Source organism: Cupressus sempervirens, chromosome 7, assembly GCF_028749045.1.
Source record: "Cupressus sempervirens isolate cs-2001-9-10 chromosome 7, ASM2874904v1, whole genome shotgun sequence".
Lineage (NCBI taxonomy): Eukaryota > Viridiplantae > Streptophyta > Pinopsida > Cupressales > Cupressaceae > Cupressus > Cupressus sempervirens.
In genome coordinates this window covers 578,101,073-578,120,091 of record NC_143124.1, presented here as the reverse complement: position 1 = coordinate 578,120,091, position 19,019 = coordinate 578,101,073, and the positions used below count along the sequence as shown (strand labels likewise).

Genomic DNA, 19,019 nt, shown 5'->3' with positions numbered 1-19,019 from the left:
TGTAAAACTCATAGGCATCACAATTTAAGCATGTCAACAACTGAGAAGATAAACAAAAACACAAAAATAGGGATAAAACCAATTCTGTACTTCTTAATTTTTTGATCCTTTAAATTCAGGTCTATTAAGTCTGAATTAAATAAATTTAGGGAATAGAAAATTAGAAGCTTAATCTGAAACATAGGGGTCAGTTTCTCAGGAACCTCATTACAATTTACCTTCCATGTTTCTGATGCAGGGTTGTTGAGCCAGCAACTTCCTTTTCTATTACATTTGCAGGGGCCTGGAATCATGCTTTGGCTTCAGAATGTTCATCTCTATTGGCTAAAAATATATTTTATCATGGTTCTTCACAAAACTTGAACAATAAATTTCAATCATAACATGAACTACCACAACCATGAATTCATTTTACATTTTGGCCCAACTCTTTGAGAGCTAGTTTTAAGTACTGAAGTGGATCATTTGGCAAATTCAATGACAGAGCTTAAAAATCAAAGGAGATGGCTTTTATTTAGTAATCATGTATAAGCTTGAGCTAAACATATATGTTTTTTTTTAAAAAATTTATGAGGAAACATTTGCTAGTGCTTTCACTACAGTAAAAAAACATATCCCAAATCACAATAAACTTTTATTTAATCAACCTCAGTTTTAGCCAGTCCAGGAATGGACGAACTGTGTCGAAAAGTCTTAAAAGCACACTTCACAATCTCTTTGTCTCCAAGATTTTGAACAATTGAAACCCGCCTGTCAGTAGCAAGAACAAATGGCTGAGGAACTGTGATATTAACAGCATGTTGAGTTCCCAAACAGAGGGACATGTGTAAAGAATCAGATGCTGATATTTTGTTCTCTCCTTTCTGCAGACCAGGTTTTTTCTTCTTGGGGATTGTATCTTCCTTCCCTACTTTTCTTTGCACGTAGGGAATATTCTTAGCATAATAAGAAGTGTTAGGATTTGAAGGAACATATGTTCTTCCATTGGACAAGTTTGTTGAAGATTCCTTTCTTCCATGCTTGGTTTGGGATGGTACATGCCCATTTGAGGAAGCAGCCCCCTGCACCAAGACAGAGAAACATAATACATAAGTAAAAGTAAGACTTGTCAGGGAAGAGACACTTAAAAACAGTAGCTCTGTTCAGGAAATTCTCTGTCAATGCCATTGTAATAGATTAATAATTTAATATTAATGACATTTAAAGGGACTCCATGTAAATTTTTCATGTAAAAACCATTCTGAAGTAGTATGTATAAGAAAAAGATGCCAAAATAGTTATTACCTTTGGAAAGATCTTTGCCCTTTGCTTGGATTTGTTGGAATAATCTATGGCATTCTTTAGAGAATCCATCATCGTCATCTTCTTTTCATCCTTCTCTGGGCCATTGACTGCTTTCGCAACGTGCTGAAGGGTAGCACCTTGTTGAGCCAAAACAATCTCACCCTTTGTTTCCATCTTTGGACCTTCTGGCATAGAATCTACAACCAATTTACTCTTAGTCACTGGATAAACTACCTTTGCAGGTAGTGCTCCATGGTGGGTTGTGTCCATTGGCAAAGAAGAGACATCATTAGTTCTAGCCTCATGGCAGGCTCCATGTATTTGTAAGGAAAGCACATCGATGTAAGCTTCATCCTTTTGTGAACTCTTCAAGTTATTTTTTCTAACAAACTTTGGAGTTGTTTCTTTGTTAGTTTTTTCATTCAAAGAAGCATGAGGATTTGAAGGCACGAATGTTCTGCCATTTGACATTTTTGTTGCAGATTTATTTCTGTCATTCTTGATTTGGGATGGTACATTTCCATTTGAAACAGCAGCCTCCTGGACAAAGATAAACATTATGCACAGATAATAACTAAGATTCTTGTTAAGGAAGAGACACACTAAGAAACCATTTGTTTTGGTTATGAATTGACCTATCAATACTAATGAAAGCTGAGGGAATCTCTTTCGAATTTATAAGAACATCAAAATAGTTATTACCTTAGGAAAGGGCTTTTCCTTTTGCTTGGATTTGTTGGAATAATCTATGGTGTGCTTTAGGGAATCCTTCTTCTTCATCTCCCTTTCATCTCTTTCTGGGCCATTTACTGCTTTCCCCACCTGCCAAACTGTAATACCTTGTTGAGCCAAAATAATCTCACCCTTTGTTTCCCTCTTTGGATCCTCCGGCACAGAATGTACAACCAATTTAATCTCGTCCACTGGAGAAACAACCCCTGAAGGTATTGCTTCAAGGTGAGTTACTTCCATTTGTGAAGAAAGGTCAGTTGTCCTAGCTTCATTGTAGGCCTCGTGTATTTGTAAGAAAGGCACATCTGTCTTGGCTTCGTCATTTTCTGAACATGGTAAATCATCCTGTCTAACAAACTCTGGAGTTATTTCTTTGGAATTCTCTGCATAACAAGAAGTGTGAGGGATTGAAGGCATAGGTGCTCTGCTATTTGACAATTTTATTGCAGATTCCTTTCTGTTGCCCTTGGTTTGAGATGGTGCATGCCAGTTTGAAGCAGAAAACTCCTGGACAAAGATAAACAAGATATATTTATGTAAATTAAGATTCTTGTTAAGAGACACACTAAGAAAATCATTCGACTTGTTTAGGAATTTTCTGTCAATCTTCTTGTAGTAGATTCATACTAATGACGCCTGAGCGATCGCTTGTAAGTTTTTCATGTTCAAAACACCCTGGAGAACCATATAAGAAAAACTTGTCTAAATAGTTATTACCTTGGTAAAGGGCTTTTCCATTTGTTCAGATTTGTTGGAATAATCGATCGCATGCTTTACAGAATACTTCTTATTTATCTTCTTTTCATCCTTTTCTGGGCCATCAACTACTTCCCCTGCCTGTGGAACTGTAGCACCCTGTTGGGCCAAAATAATCTCACCCATTGTTTTCATCTTAGGACCCTCTAGCACAGAATCTGCAACCAATTTAATCTCTAAAACTGGAGAAATCACCTCCACAGGTATTGCTTCATGGTGGGTTACATCCATTTGTGGAGAAAAAACATCAGTTGTTCTAGCCTCGTGTTTGGCTCCATCTATTTGTAAGAATGGCACATCAGTCATGGCTTCATCCTTTTGTGAACTGGGTAAATCATTCTCTCTAACATACTCTGGAGCTATTTCTTTGTTATTCTCAGCATAAAAAGAAGTATGAGGATTCAAAGGCATAGATGTTATGCCATTTGACAATTTTGTTACAGATTTCTCTCTATCATGCTCAGTTTGGGATGGCACGAGCCCATTTGAACCAGCAGCCTCCTGGACCAAGATAAACATGATGTATTAATAAAAGCTTAGCTTCTGATTAAGAGACAACACACTAAGAAACTCATTTGCTTTGTACAGGAACTTATCTGTCAATGTTATTGCAATAGTTTCATATTAATGAATGCCAAAATAGTTATTAATAATTACCTTAGGAAAAGGCTTTTCGTTTTGCTTCAATTTGTTGTTATAATCTATAGCATTCTTTACAGTATCCTTCTTCTTCATCTTCTTTTTGTCCTTTTGTGGGCCATCAACTACTTTCCCCACCTTGGTTAGGGAAGCACCTTGTTGAGCCAAGATAATCTCACCCTTTGTATTCATCTTTGTACCCTGTGGCGCAGGATCCATGACTAATTTAAACTCGGTAATTGGAAAAATAAACTCTTTGGTTATTGCTTCGTGGCGTGTTACACCCATTTGTGAAGAAACATCAATTGTACCAGCCTCACAATAGGCTCCATGTATTTGTAAGGAAAAAACGTCAGTCTTTGCTTCATCCTTTTGTGAATTAGGTAAATCATTCTCTTTAACAAACTCTGGAGTTATTTCTTTGTTGTGGGGTTCATCTATTTCCAAAGGTGGAACATCCGGATTCAGTGCCTCCTCTTTAGATTTCTCACCTCTCAATATTCTGGCCTTTGTAAAATTGTCAATGCATAAAGTGGGACCAACATTGTTCTGTTCAGAAGATACGAGGTCCATGCCCCGACACTGGTAACTCTGTTCCCAGTTTAGAGGCTGTTATAACAATGCCCTTTGAGCATCAATCTTTCTGTAACAGGACCGCTTTGCACACAACAATGTATCAAACTACAGCTCATTAAAGGACTTCGATCGGTCTTCTATAACTTCAGATGCAAGCTCTGCCTTTGATTTATTTATTAACAAAATTACTTCAAAAGTAGACATATAAAAACAGAAGTAAATAAATAGGAAACAGTGAGGGTTATATAGCTGTTCTAAAGACAAGCTGCTAAACCAGATACAATTATAATGTAGTTTCTATAATTACAAGCGCCAAACGATGAGGATCTCTAAAATAAACTGCATAATCATGTAATATATGATATATTTATATTTGTGCCTGTGTGGGCAGTGTGCACCATAGATCTCTTATAACTACAACCTTGTGTAATATTGATTCTTAAAACATATCCCTCACAGACATAACTAAACTGCTAGTAAATTTTGCTACATAAAAGCTTATTTATCAATAGCTATCAATTCCATTACTTGGATTTGCATTCACAATGCATATCCCAAGCAAATTCTTCATCAGATTGAGCTTCTTAACCATGCTTGGAGTTCAAAGCCCATTAATATATTTGACCTGAATGCGTCTGATAGAATTCAACCTCTGGAATGAGCTATCCTTGTCATGAAATGAAACTCAAAATGTTAAAAAAGTTTATTGTATGGCTTCTATCTATTGCATCTCCTTTATCAAATGATTTACTTGAAGTTCTTCCTTCTTTACTCCATTGCTTGTGAGCTCAACAAGATTCAACTAGGAGAAAACTTCTTCAGCACTGTTCACCATCTGATAGATCGTTTCAAAATTCTCTCTTCAGTTAATCCAATTATCCCTCTACATAGTCATTAAGATCTGCTTAAACCTTTCTCTATGCATGAAGACAGGTAAGTCCTTAAATTTGTGAAATCTCTCTTTGAAGAGATAAAGCTAGAAGTCACATCAATCAACTGTCCACGGAAAGGAATAGTTTGGGATCAACTGCCCTACAATGCATTTGCTCACAGTGGAATAGGTTTGTACTGCATATGTATGTTGTTGTATACTCCCCAGAGAATTTTATTAAATGACTGCTACAATATTTGAATACCCTCTTGCTTATAAACTTTATCTAACATTAACCTATAAGCGGGATAACAAGTCTTGGGGGCCCAAATCAACTACTGGGTTCCAGTTGCAGTCTACGTGGTTTGTTGTCGTTTTAACAAGATGGGCTTCATTCAATTATGTACATTGTAAAATTAAATCATACTCACAATCTTTAAGAAAACGAACTTAATTCCCCTGTTCTCTCTTCACCAGAGATTAAAAGCAAATTCATGGAAATTATCATCTTTTAAAGCTGAGGAGTAGCAACAACAAAAACGCAGAAAACATATAGATAAGCTCCTTGTGCAAAGTTATACCACCCAAGGATACAGAGAGAAAGAAGACAATGGATACTATACCATAATACAATGTACAAGCTTTTAGGGTCATTACGGAAGGATATCAAAAGTTTTGCAATTCGGCATGAGCTAAACCAATTTCAACTGTAAAAAAAATGAAAATTATAATTAAGAAATGCAGTAGGTAATAGGCTGGGAATGGTTATACTTGAGTCCTATTACTCCTATCTTGAAATGCAAAAGACAGATGCCATTTCAGTCTCTTGAGCTACAAAGCATAGAATACATGAGCTACTTCATTACAAGCCAATTAACACAGAAACGCCTGAAAACCAGAGGAATCCAGCTTTAAAGGATCAATCATACCCCTATATAAACATATTTCATTTCAATAACAAACTAAAATCAACACTTTATCAATGCACATTGTCTAATACCTGTGAAATAGCAGCAAAGTTTCCAGTTGCTTTCTTCGATTTTTAGGTAGTCAACAAACAGAACATAACGCTACAAACTCTGCTCAATAGCTATTATCTTCACAGATTGTCTGGAGCAACTAGTAGACCCAAAAAGGCATTTGAGGATTAACAGACAATGAAAGAACACATTAAAAATAATCAAAACACTCCGGCAAAAGGTTTACTGTTACAATCACAACTGTTCCGATAGTGAAACAGCAGCGGTGAAGATTGACTGCGATTGAAGGCAGATGAAGAGCAAATAACACTTGTCAGCTAACATATGGCATGTTGTCATGCTGCTCTTTCATTTGCCGTGTACAAGTGATGTAAGAAATCTTTAATGGCATCTTCATTGCACCCAATGGTCTACAGTGCCAGCTTTAGAAAATTCCAGATTGAAATTTTGATTCGACTAAATTATAGTGCCATTATCAAGTTTATACGTATATTTTCGTACTGGTCAAATCAAGGTTGAAAATAAATTTATTACCATTCTATTAAAAACCGTTTCACAATAATTGTTTTGGCTAAATTTGCATAAATTTTCTTCTTTGTTTAATCATTTCTCCCTAATTGTTATTATTATTATTATATTTCACAGTGCAATCACCCAAGATGCCCGGGTTCAAGGCACATTTATACAAGCAAATTTAGCCTTCCTTGATAGTTTAACTAGCTTATATATTATATATAAAATAAGAATGTATCTCTGCTTATTATATATATGATATATATAAGCTAGTAGCTAGTAGTAGTCATCTAGAATGAAAGACATTATTATTATTTTATTATACTTAATTTCTAATATTAAATATTTCTTATTAAATATGTAATATTTTATGATATATTATATAGTATATACTTTATATAATTCAAAACATAGTTAATATGTATAAGACAACTTCTTGTTTAAATGCTTTTCTCAATTTGTTTTTGATCCTATATTATTGATGTATAATCACTGTTCGTACACAAAATTTACAAGTGTGTTGCCTCTAAGATCCAACCAAATATGAAATGATCCTCTATTAGCAAAATAATACTTGGAACCATGTATTTGATAAAGCACATAGGAGAACAAAGCATAACAAGTAATGTGCCTCAACAATCCTTCATTTGTAACTGCTTTTATGAACATTATTATTCTATCAACCATCTTGCTTAATAATACAAATTAAAATTGTCAGTTACCTATCAAATTTTATTAAAATAGCTAAATGTTTATATTGATGAATGCTTCCACTATAGAAAGCCTCTCCACTTAATTATATGAAATTTATATTATTTTATTATAGATTAAATTGAAGTGCATATCTTATTTCAAGTAGAACAACTATTGATGTATGTTTTCAATTTTTAATTATGCTATACTAGGACTAAAAAATATTTTAAGTAATTAATTTTTTATTATATTTTTATATTAGTAATTTTTTAATATATTTAATTCATAATCATAGAGTTGAAAGGAAATATTGACTACATTGAATGTTATTTTTAAATTGAAGATGGGTATTAACAATATAATAGAGGTGCTTGGGCTAAGAGACAAGGGGATGGGAGGAGGAAAGCAAATATGGATTAATAAGGGCTTCAATTTGGTTAAATGTGGGGGACAACAAGGAAGTGGTGTTGTATATACTATACATTATATATATAGTACTTGAAATGTTAGTTACAAAAAGTTGCATAACATTAGAAGATGTAAAATAGAAAAATTGCAAATATCAAATATCAAATAGAGATTACAATATGCTTATCATTGAATTTTTATACATTGATATTGAATTACTAATTCCTATTAGAAATCATAATGCTAAAAAAACTGTTAAATCAGCAAAACAATAAATTTATGTTATATAAAAAATATGGCAGAAACACCAAATGAATTGCAAACATAGAAACTTAAGTTCTAATTTTTATCGAGGGTAGCTAGCATAATTAGCAATAATGTATGCAACAACTACAAATCCTAGATAAACTACCCATATTATGTTTACAAATGATCTAAAAATTTATTTTAATATGTCAAAAGTATATGTATATATTTGATTTGCTTGCAAATAATAAATGCTTACAAGACTCTTGGGTGTCCCTAAGATTCTTGGGGGACTCCTATGCATCCCCAAGATGTGTTGGGGACCCATAGTCATCCCCACATTCTTGCACATGTTGAGCAATGATTGGGGGACATTACGTATCTATCCCAAAGTCCTTGTACTACAAACTCAGGGATTTGTGGGGACCCATCCCCATGTTTCACTAGATATTAATCATTTATAATACTTGGGCATAAAAGATGTTTGTTTTAAATGTTCTTCAATCATTTGTAAATATCTTAGTACTTTGAGTATTCTTTCTAAGAACATTACAATCTTAATTCATTTCAGGTTCTAAATTAGATGAACTCAAGAGTTTTCTCATTAACTTTGTATTAGGTTGAAGAATAATATTCACAAATAGATAAACTCATTTGCACTTAATTTTTAAATTTAAAAAAAATGATGTATTTAGGTGTGTGGAATGTTATTTGATTTACAAAAGACTTTTATGATCTCATAGATGAATTAAATGCCTTTTACAAGATCTTGATCACTTAAAGGACTCATTTTTTTGATTGAGTAAAAATAGGTTTTAAAGGACCCAAAACCTTTCACAAAGTAGCAGAGAAATAAAAATTGAGAAAGCTAGAAGAACTGTGCATCAGCACCAAGAGCAGAACAAGATAAAACAAGTAGCTAAAAATAACAAGCTAGAAAAGAAAGCAAAAAGATAGCACAACACTAGCTACGGGGTCTTCAGTAGATCCACTGCCTGGTCTGCAAGGATATTCATGTTTTCTGCAGAGGCCTTCAGATCATCCATTTCTTTGACTTCGACACCCTCTGTCTTCTTTAAGTTGGCACTAGTGTGCTTGCTAGGTCCTTGGTCATCTTTCACTTCCTTTGAGCCTTAACCTTTCCCTTGTTCAAATTTGTTTAAGAGAGTGTTAATGTTGTCAGCCACTGTCTTCATAATAGAACAATTCTGATTCACTAGTTTCTTAACTGTCTTCTCCATATTAACCACTCTGTTATCCAAACCATCCAACTTTTTTTGGAAATCTTTTATCAGCTAATCCAGAGTTTTTTTTTGGCTTTGAGGGTGGAACACGTTTCATTAAATTCTTAACCTCTTCAACATTATCAACCACCTCAAAAATTTTATCAATATGATGTCCCAAAGTTCTCTCCCCTCTAGTAGTTTTGCTGAGCTGGTCAAAATCTCTAGCAATGTCCTGCATCTGTTGCTACAAATTGCTAATCTCCTTCTTCATTAGCCCTGAATGCCCAAAATCCCTTTCAAAAACCCTTGGTCATCATTTCCCTTGTTATGAATAAGTTCATCCTCATCCCCACCAACATTATCTCTTTCATAATCAATCTCCTCGTGCCCTTTAGCATCCATCTTCCCTTGGCGAAGTGCACTTTTCATTCCATCCTCTTAATGAAAGGTTCATCATTAGAAGGTATGCTTGAGGCCCTGTCCATATTCTTCCCCTTGTTTTTAGAGACCTTACCAGCAATATCACTTTTCCCATTCCCCTCTTCTAACTCCTCTTCAGAATCCATATCCACATCAAAATCAGTCTCTCCTTAATCTTTCTTTTCTTCCTAGACGAGCTACCAAGCTCCAACTTTTTCCTCTTCTTAACCTCAATCTCCGCAATCTCATCCTTCGTGTCTTCATCAAATCCCTCATCATGTTCACTCCCCTCCATCTCACATTCCATAGTTTTCTTACTACAATGAGGTCCATCCACTTTTTTTTTAATTTAAGGAGGTTCATAACTAGTACCATTAAACCTTGTGATAGGCATGGTCACTCTCAGGATCATTCTAAATAGCTAAAATTGTAGTACCCAACAATTGCCTAAGGTAGAAGGGAAGATTAAGCCTAACCCTATGCCTAAAATGGTTCACTAGCATAAAGTGGTACCCAAATATCTTAGTAAAGCAGTCATCCAAAGTTAAGTATTCAATAACAATGAACATGAAAAACCTCCAAGGGTGAGATATAGAACCAAGGCTAGAATAAGAATTACCAATTTTAACAATTCTATTCCATTCCTTTGTCGTTTCTGCAAATTCCTCCATGGCCCGTTTTGAAAGCTTCTTGTCTCTGTAAAAGTTGATCCCCTCTGTGTCAAGGCCCATAGCTTCCACTATGATGTCCTCAATAACCTTAATTCTCTGGTTACCCACTAGAATACTCCCATCCTTCCATGTTTTAATGAATTGACAAGTAATAGAAGGGTTATTTCCTTTGAGCTTATCCATAAAACCCGTAAACTTCCCTTGTTCTAGAATATCCCAAATCTCCTTCTTCTTATTCTAGTCCCTACAACTAGCTAGTTCAACCCTTTTTCTCCTTCCTCCCATTTTCTTCAATCTATTGTAGATTTTCATAATCTCAAGATACACATTCAGAAAGAAAAGCTCGATGTCGATATTAAAGAAAAGGGAATTGATAAATAAACGTGCCCCCAATTTGTGTGGCGATGAATAAAATGTCTTTGCCAATCTAATCATAATATGTGCTTCCCCAAATCTGCCCAAGTAATAATTAATACTTATATTCTTATTCATCATTAATAAACCTTTTTTGCCCACTTCTCACCTTATCATACTCAATCAGAGATACTCCCTTGAAAGGGATATTATCAACTTGATTCTACATTAGCTTCTCATCACTTTTCCAAGCCACATTTGCAACCCAATCAGCAACATGATTAGTTTCTCTATAGTTAGACAATGACTCGTTATTTTATCAATTATATAGAATAGTTAGACAACATATGTTTATTAAAAGTTCTCCAATCAACCATAAATTTAACGTTAGAAAAAAAATTAAGAACTCTTTGTATTTCTAGCATGGGGTTTTAATATTAATCACCTCCTTTATCTTTGATTAAAGATGGACGTACTACTTTTTCGAAGTACATTAAGGTCTTGTTTATAGTTTGACAATATATCTGGGCTTAATTTTAGGAATATTCTAGGTCAATTTTAGGAGCATTCTAGGATTAAAGTTTCAGTATGAATATAATTGCACAATAATTAGAATCAAAGTACATTATATTTAGGTTTCTAGTAGAGTATTATACTAGTAAAACTACATTTACCCTTTTTTTCTCATATTTTGATTCTAATTAAATGATCAATTGTCATAGGTAAGAGCCTACAACACAACGGTAACTTGTGAACTTCTCATATGACAAGTTTTGGGTTTGAATCTATTTGATCTTAACACATAATAATAATAATTAATAATTTCAACAAAAAATAATAATAACTAATATAGGCTTCAACCCATTACTTGTAAAGAAAATGATCAACTGTTGTACATGCTTCAAGTGTTTTATATATGATATAATTATCCATGAAATAGAATCATGGCATCTCATTTCTCTATCCCTATCATTATTCATCCCTAAAACTTTACTTATTTTTCTTGTTGTCACTTTCATTATCATAGATCTAAATCTTGACTCAAATTAAATCTAAAATTCAAATTCCCTTACATGGATAACTTTCATCTAGTTATTGTAAGTTACTTTGTCTATGTTATGTTGATTTAATTCTTGTATTTGAAGAATATTCATTCAAATTTATTTGAAATTGTCCACCAATACAACTAAAAAGCGGGGGGGGGTTGTGAATCAGTTATCCAACTAATATCACAATTATCAACCTTATTAAACTTTAACCATATGAGCAATATAATCTAAAACCACGACAAGATATACACAATAACACGATATGTTAACTAAGGAAACCCTTGATCAGAGGGAAAATCCAAGTGAGGATGGTACCCACAAGATGATGTACTAATATAAATGTTCCTTGTTAGAGGATGGACCCTGTTAGGAGTCTTATGAATACATTTAGTACATATGAGTCCTTGTTAGGAGACTTTGAATCCTTGTTAGGAGATTCTGAAGAGTAGGTTTGTACATGTATACATGAATCTAAAGGAAGACTATTTAACTTGTAGAATTATAGGTCTTTATTTGAGTCATATTGCAAATTAATGATTTTTTGGTGAATCAATTCTTAATTTATCTATCACAACACTTTTTCATCATTGATTTGTGAACTAAAAAATAATTTAGTTTATTTTAATTTTACATTCAGTTGTCATAATATAAAGTATCAATCTCAAGTTTATAGTCTAGATTTTATATTGTTCAACTACATGCATTTATGTAGTTATTATTTAATTTAGGAAGATTGTTTATTTTCCTTATATAATCAATTTTAAGAAAATATAGAATTCACCTCCTTAATAATTGTCAAGATAATTAATTATTTCAATTCTCAACCATCATCTTCATATTATTTTTATGACTTCAATTTCATATATATATAATTTCTATTTACTTTGATTGTTTCTTTATTTCCTCTTTTTACTAAGCCATCACTATATCACTATATTAGTGGACACTTCAATTTCTCACCAATTTGGGTCATGAGTGCCTACATATCTAATTGTCTTACTTATTCAACCAAGGTTACATTAAAACATTCTTCCATATTACTCTCTACAACATTTTGGATATGAAGACATTTGTGATGGCCAAATTTGCACACATGTGTCATTTCTCATTTAGTTTTGTGCACATTTTGATAAGAGTGCCTTAATAAAATTTGCATATCAGCAAATGTCACAATTTTGTACAAAGTTTTTGATAAAGATTTAAAAAATAGGTTTTGAAGGGACCTGGAACCTTATATGACAAGATTACATCATGCATGTCCATAATGCCCACCTAAGCAACATGGGACAAGTCAATATGCTCCCACAAACCTAGACAACAATTGTAAGAAGACAACCATCAAGCAACCAAAAATCAGCAAAAGGACAAGGGGAACCCCTACCCAAGCTCCCCTAACCAAGAGCCATCAATATTTTCCTTTAAGACTATTCTTGTTGGAGCGAAGAGCCATGTCAAAAGAGGGTGTGGGTGTCTTAGATTTCTTTCCCTTAACTATAATCCATCTCTCCTCCACTTTTCTTGCCCCGTGTCATTTACCTATCCACTTATATACCTATTACAATATAGCAATCTCTTCCCTTAAATCTAGGTATACATGCATATATTCAATTTATCACACATTTATTGGCACATATATCTCCATGTTCATACCAACCACCTTAACATGAAAATTTCTCTCATTTTACGATCAACCCTATATTTGCAAACTTGTTTCTTTTCAAATCAAACTCAAATATTTGGTTGACTTCAACTCTTCCTTTCTTATTTAAGACTAATTTAGTACATGTTAGACACATTCATTTATGTGTCTATTTATTCAAAATAAAATCTTTCAAATATTGTTTACTCATCATTAACATTTAGGGAAGGAAACACTTCAATTTGTGTAATCAACATTTATCCTAAGAGCATATGCATATCTAAAGAGTCCATCAAGTTATTTTTGCAAAAATGTGACATTTTTATCATTAGATATATGACCTAGATCATTAAACCTGACCTATTACAATTTAGGAAAGAGTTTATGATCTCAAGAAAAATTATAAGTATCGATTTTACATGTTATCACGGACAATGATTTCATGTATAATACCTTAATGATTTGACATTCATCTTAAGCTATTATGGCATATAAAAGTGATAGGTAATCTTAACTTTTGTAATAATCGTCATCAAATGATTCCTTGAGGTCTCACTATAATATCGACTAGCTTCTATATTGGTAAACATAAAACATACATACATTCTCTATTATGCAACACACTTTGTAGCCTTATAAGGCATGTTTATTTGTTGTTGTCTTACATTATGGCAACCATAAACTATTTGGAGTTCATTGTTATAGTCTATAAGGCTTATGGTTATTGTGGTAACATTGTTGTGACCTTCAATAAATATCTTTTATACTATATTTACACTATATTAGATTCTGCAAATATGGTAGATCAACATTTGGTATGCTATAAAGTAGTACTTAAGCTCCAAAAACACTTGAAGAACATGTAAACATGATTTATCATGCACATCGAGCTAAATAGTTGAACTATAGAAAACACAAACAAATTAATAAAATTAATTGAACAAATTCACAAATTTATAATTATAAAATTGAACTTATCAAATATTTCAAAAAATCAAACTATATAAAACTTAGACAACATTCCAACTAACACTTACATTTATAATTATTAAAAAATAAATATACACAAACTTTCTTAATTAAATAAATAAACTTTCTTAATTAAATAAAGATTGCTTGAAGAGCTCAATTCATTATAATTTTGCATATAGATCCTTTAAATAACTATCTTTAAATAAATACTTTAACATGATCCAAAAATCTCAAATATACCCTAACACCAACTTTATGTATCCTTCAATTATAACAGTAAATGATTTTTTCTATTATTAAGCTCAATTATATAATTTGAACGTATCATTTCATAATACAAATTGCTTACAACTATTAAATTATAGTGGGGAGTATTGCTTGAATTAATAGTAGCGTCCATGTCAAATTAGTTGTAGTGTTATTTTAAGCAATCAACATTAGTATGGTGAAATGGGTGCGGAGATTCTTGCTCTCTACGTTACACGTGTGCTGCAATATATACGTTGGATGGGCCTTTGCTTTTTAACTATGTAATATGTACGTTCGATTGGCCGTTGTAAGATGATTTCTATTTCGCTCCTCTCCTCTCCTCTCCCTTGACAATTTGAAAACCCATAATCACCAAGATTCGAGTTCCTGTGTGAAAGCTCACGACAAGCGTTTGATTTTTACGCCCTAATTCCCAAGGGGTTTTACGACGAACTGTCTCTTATATTGAACTTAAATAGAATGACTAGGAAAATGTTGGCTGCACTTATCATTCATTTCTAAAACGAGGAAAGGTTATTTTATTAACTGAGATTTACCAAAAAGCGAATGTGTGTGAAAGTAAACAATAGAAAATGTTCATGTAGTCATAGAGTCATAAGAACATTACAATCACATGAATGTTGGTGTAGATTTCATTGCTTATTATATAAGTATACAATTAACTTATATATACTCTCTCGAGAGTAATCGTTCTCAAGAAACTTATTTTTACTAAATTCCAAGGTTACTTTTTTCAAGGTGGGATTGATGAAAATAAATGCCTCGAGAACGATTAATGTCGATATATATATATATATATATATATATATATATATATATATATATATATAAGCTAATGGTAGTTGCAACACAATAAGAATTTTTTTATTTTTATTTTTTATTTTGATAAGGTTAGCATCAAATTATTAATTAATTTTTAATTATAGTTGTATATTTGGTTAAAGTTAGTATAAAATTATTCATCATAAATTTATCCATAATTCTATACATTGTATTTAATTTGTGTAAATTTTTTTAAGGATATTGTTACGAAAAATGTTAAGGTTAGGAGTAGAGATATGGAAAGGATTACAATTACATGTACCATCAAGAATATTATTAGGGTTACATTTAGAGTTAGGCTTATGGACATGGGTAGGGTTAGGGTTAGGGTTATAGTCAGGGATACAATAAGTTAATTCTTAAGGTGATAGGTAGGCTTATATTTAGGGTCAGGGTTCCTCTTAGGGTTAGAAGTGGGGTTATAAACAAGGTTACAATTAGGAGTAGGGTTAGGATTGGGGTTATGATTATAGGGCGGGACATAGGATAAGTGATGGTTTATACAAAGTATTAGGTTTAGGAGCATGACTACTCATTAAGTTAGGGTTAGATATAGAGTATTGATTAGGGGCACACTTACGATAGGGAAACTATTATGTTTATAATTAGTGCTACACTTAGTAGTAGACTTAGGGTTAGGGTTCTAGACTTCCTAAGTGATGGTTTCACTTATGATAGAGCATTTGTTGGGATTATAATTAGCATGATGGTTAAAAGAAGAGTTAGGCTTAGGCTTAGATATAAGGCTTAGGAATTATGATTGGGGAAAGGGTTACATTTATAAGTTTATGATTAGGAGTAGGGCTAGAGTTAACATTATAATTAGGATAAGGGTCAGACATATAGGTGTTTAGGATTATAATTACAGTTATATATAGGAGTAGAGTTAGGTTAGGGTTTTAGATTATATTTATTGTTATAGAAATAGGGAAAGGCTTAGGATTAAGAGTATTGTAATGGATATGAGTACACCTATGGTTAGAATTACTATTAAGGTTAAAGACATGCTTACATTTAGGTTAGAGTTAGGGGTATAGTTATAGTTAGGGTTACAATTAGGTACAAAGTTATAGTTAGGTTGGTGATAAGGGTTCAAGTTATAGTTAGTTAGAAAGTTATAATAAGCAAGGATTTAGACTTACAATTAGGGTTAATTTAAGGAGTAAGGTTAGGGTTAGGGTTAGATTTAATGCTTAGAAATTTTAGTTGGGGAAAGGGTTACATTAAGTAGTATGGTTAAGGTTATAGTTAGACTTATGATTAGGAGTAGGATTAGTGTTAGGGTTAGGATTAGGGTCAAAGAGGATGAGTGAAGGGTTAGACATAAGATTAGGGTTAGGACCAAGATTACTTGTTGAGTTGGGGTTAGATATATAGTTACAGTTAGGGGCACACTTACGATAAGGCAATTGTTAGGAATATAATTAGTGTTACACTTAGGAGTAGATATAGGGTTAGGGTTTGAGAATTAGGAAAAGTGAAGGGTTAGGCATAAGTTCAAGGTTAGGACCAAGAAATAGAAATTGACTTAGGGTTAGATTTAAGGCTTAGAATGAAATTGGGGAAAGGGTTACATTTAGTGGTAGGATTAGAGTTAGAGTTAGACTTATGATTAGGAGTAGGCTTAGGCCTAGGGTTAAGGTTAGGCCCAGGGTTAGATTTACAGCTTAGGAATCATGATTGGGAAAAGTGTTACATTTAGTAACACATGGTTAGGGTAAGAGTTAAACTTATCATTAGGAGTAGGGTTAGGGTTAATGTTAGGGTTATGATTAGGATTATGGTTAAACATAGGATATGTGACGGGTTAGACATAGAATTAGGTTTAGGACAAGAATTACTCATTGATTTGGGATTAGATATAGAATTATGGTTAGTAGCACAATTATGGTAGGATAATTGTTAGGATTATAATTAGTGTTACAATAACACTTAATATGCTATTATGACACCTATGGTTGGTGGTAGTGCTATTGTTACACAAGTAAGGTTAGTTTTAGGGGAGTTATTAGGTTACATTTACAAAAAAAAATTTATAGTTCGTTCTATTATTACGATTAAGGTTATTGTTAGGTCACTACTCCTCTTATGGGTAATCTTAGTGCTTCGTTAGTGTAACTATTATGTTTTTTTTATGTTCATTATTGTTATTATGACACCTATGGTTGGTGTTAGTATTTTTTTTACACAAAAGGTTAGTGTTAGGGGAAGTGTTATACTATATTTAATAAGTTTGTTAGGGTTTATGTAATTGATATAGTTAAGGTTATTTAACATATTATGGTGAATATTAGTGACATTGTTATACTAAAGGTTAGTGTTAGGTTAAGTTCTAGTTGTTTATATAAGTTAGTGTTATTGTGAAACCTATAGTTAGTGTGATTCAAAATGTTGATGCTAAAAAATAATCAAATCCATAACATAATTGCTTTACAAATGGTGAAAATCTAATAATGTTAACCTATAGTTAGTCTAAATGTCGTTATTATGCCTAACATTATTGTTAGCGGAATTCATAGTTTCTATTTAAGTTTCCTAGGATTTGTGTTATTATTGTGGTTAAGGTTATTTTTAAGGTTACTACTCCTATTATGGTTAATATTAGTGCTATAAGTATACTTCAGGTTAGTGTTGAGTTAGTCATAAGGTTGATTTTTATGTGGGTTAGTGCTTTTTTTTTATTGGTAACATAACTTGTATTAATCAAAAATTAAAGTTTTACAATTGAGTTTCCACCTTATGGTAAGGTGGATCACAAACTTTCACTTGAGAACAACCATACAACCACACTAGCTTGATTACACCAGAAACCCCAAAATTCCCACCAACAGGGCCTAAGAGGACATCAAAACATACAAAATCCACCAACTCGACTAAACTCGACATACAACCATGACCAAACAAAAGCTAGAAACTATGTACATAAAAAACAAATAGAAAGGACCTCAATCCTTGAACCAAGCTGCAACCTCCTCCCTTGTGAAGTTTGGGATGCTATTATCTTTCTCAATCATCACCCTACTATGGACATATTCTCATCTCTTCTCATTGTTGATCAAGGACACATCGACACCACCTACCACCATGTCATCCTTACAAGCACACTTTGAATCCTGTGGAGAAGAGCTCATCTTTTCACTTGCTAGTAGGGGCGAAAGTTGCCTATGAATCAATAGTTTATTTGCAACACCCCGCCAGAGAACCCCAAAGTTTCACTAAGTTTGTTAAACTTTTTTTGAAAGATAATAACAACAAGAGATAATATAGCGAAAACAACAACTCATATACATACAACCATCATAACAGATTACATCTCCTAAGGGTTCCATGAAGTTGAATCACATGTATAAGTTTTATTAATATTACATCTAACACAACCAAAATCCACATCATGGAATAATCACAAGTACAAATCCAATTTAAATAAAATACAATTACAAAGGATGCCACTTGGCATAACTAGAATGCATAATCATCCATCATACAAATCACCAGGTATGAAAAGCTCAAATAATATACATCATAAATAAATACATCATCTCATAAGATCTTTGATAAGCAAGTAATTTATAGTAGAATATAACCACCATCAGAAAACACAAGATCAAATATAAAGGAACAATTGCACAGGTACATCCAGCAACAACATCCAATGGACGAATCTCAATGGTATAAGAAAAATGTGATACCACCTGAGCTCATAGAACCTAAATGGCCCACTCCCACCATACTGAGGAGATAGTCTCAAGTCCCATATAGGTAATCAATCCACAAGTCATAACCAACATCTAGGTCAAGGAAATCCTGATAGCAAACTATCTCAAAGGGTACCAATACACAAGTATCATCTAAACCTAGAGGCAACAAAGACAAGTAGGAAATCTACTATGTAAGTGGG

At 32.9% G+C, this 19,019-nt stretch overlaps 1 protein-coding gene across 3 annotated transcripts in view; it reads right to left on the bottom strand.

The window, feature by feature from the left end:
• Positions 1-6,272, bottom strand: part of LOC149548067 (uncharacterized) — a 63,894-nt gene extending 57,622 nt beyond the window's left edge. The window contains exons 1-7 of one of the 3 annotated variants that reach the window (XM_089792100.1): positions 5,859-6,272; positions 3,430-4,149; positions 2,734-3,273; positions 1,987-2,523; positions 1,285-1,824; positions 648-1,061; positions 219-283 (exon numbers count right to left, since the gene is read on the bottom strand). In XM_089792100.1, the coding sequence (XP_089648226.1) occupies positions 219-283; positions 648-1,061; positions 1,285-1,824; positions 1,987-2,523; positions 2,734-3,273; positions 3,430-3,984 (2,651 nt within the window). In that variant the 5' untranslated portion in view covers positions 3,985-4,149; positions 5,859-6,272. The remainder of the gene's footprint in view (positions 1-218; positions 284-647; positions 1,062-1,284; positions 1,825-1,986; positions 2,524-2,733; positions 3,274-3,429; positions 4,150-5,858) is intronic. The other 2 variants (XM_089792099.1, XM_089792101.1) reach the window with 2 other exon arrangements.
• Positions 6,273-19,019: the final 12,747 nt, after the last annotated feature.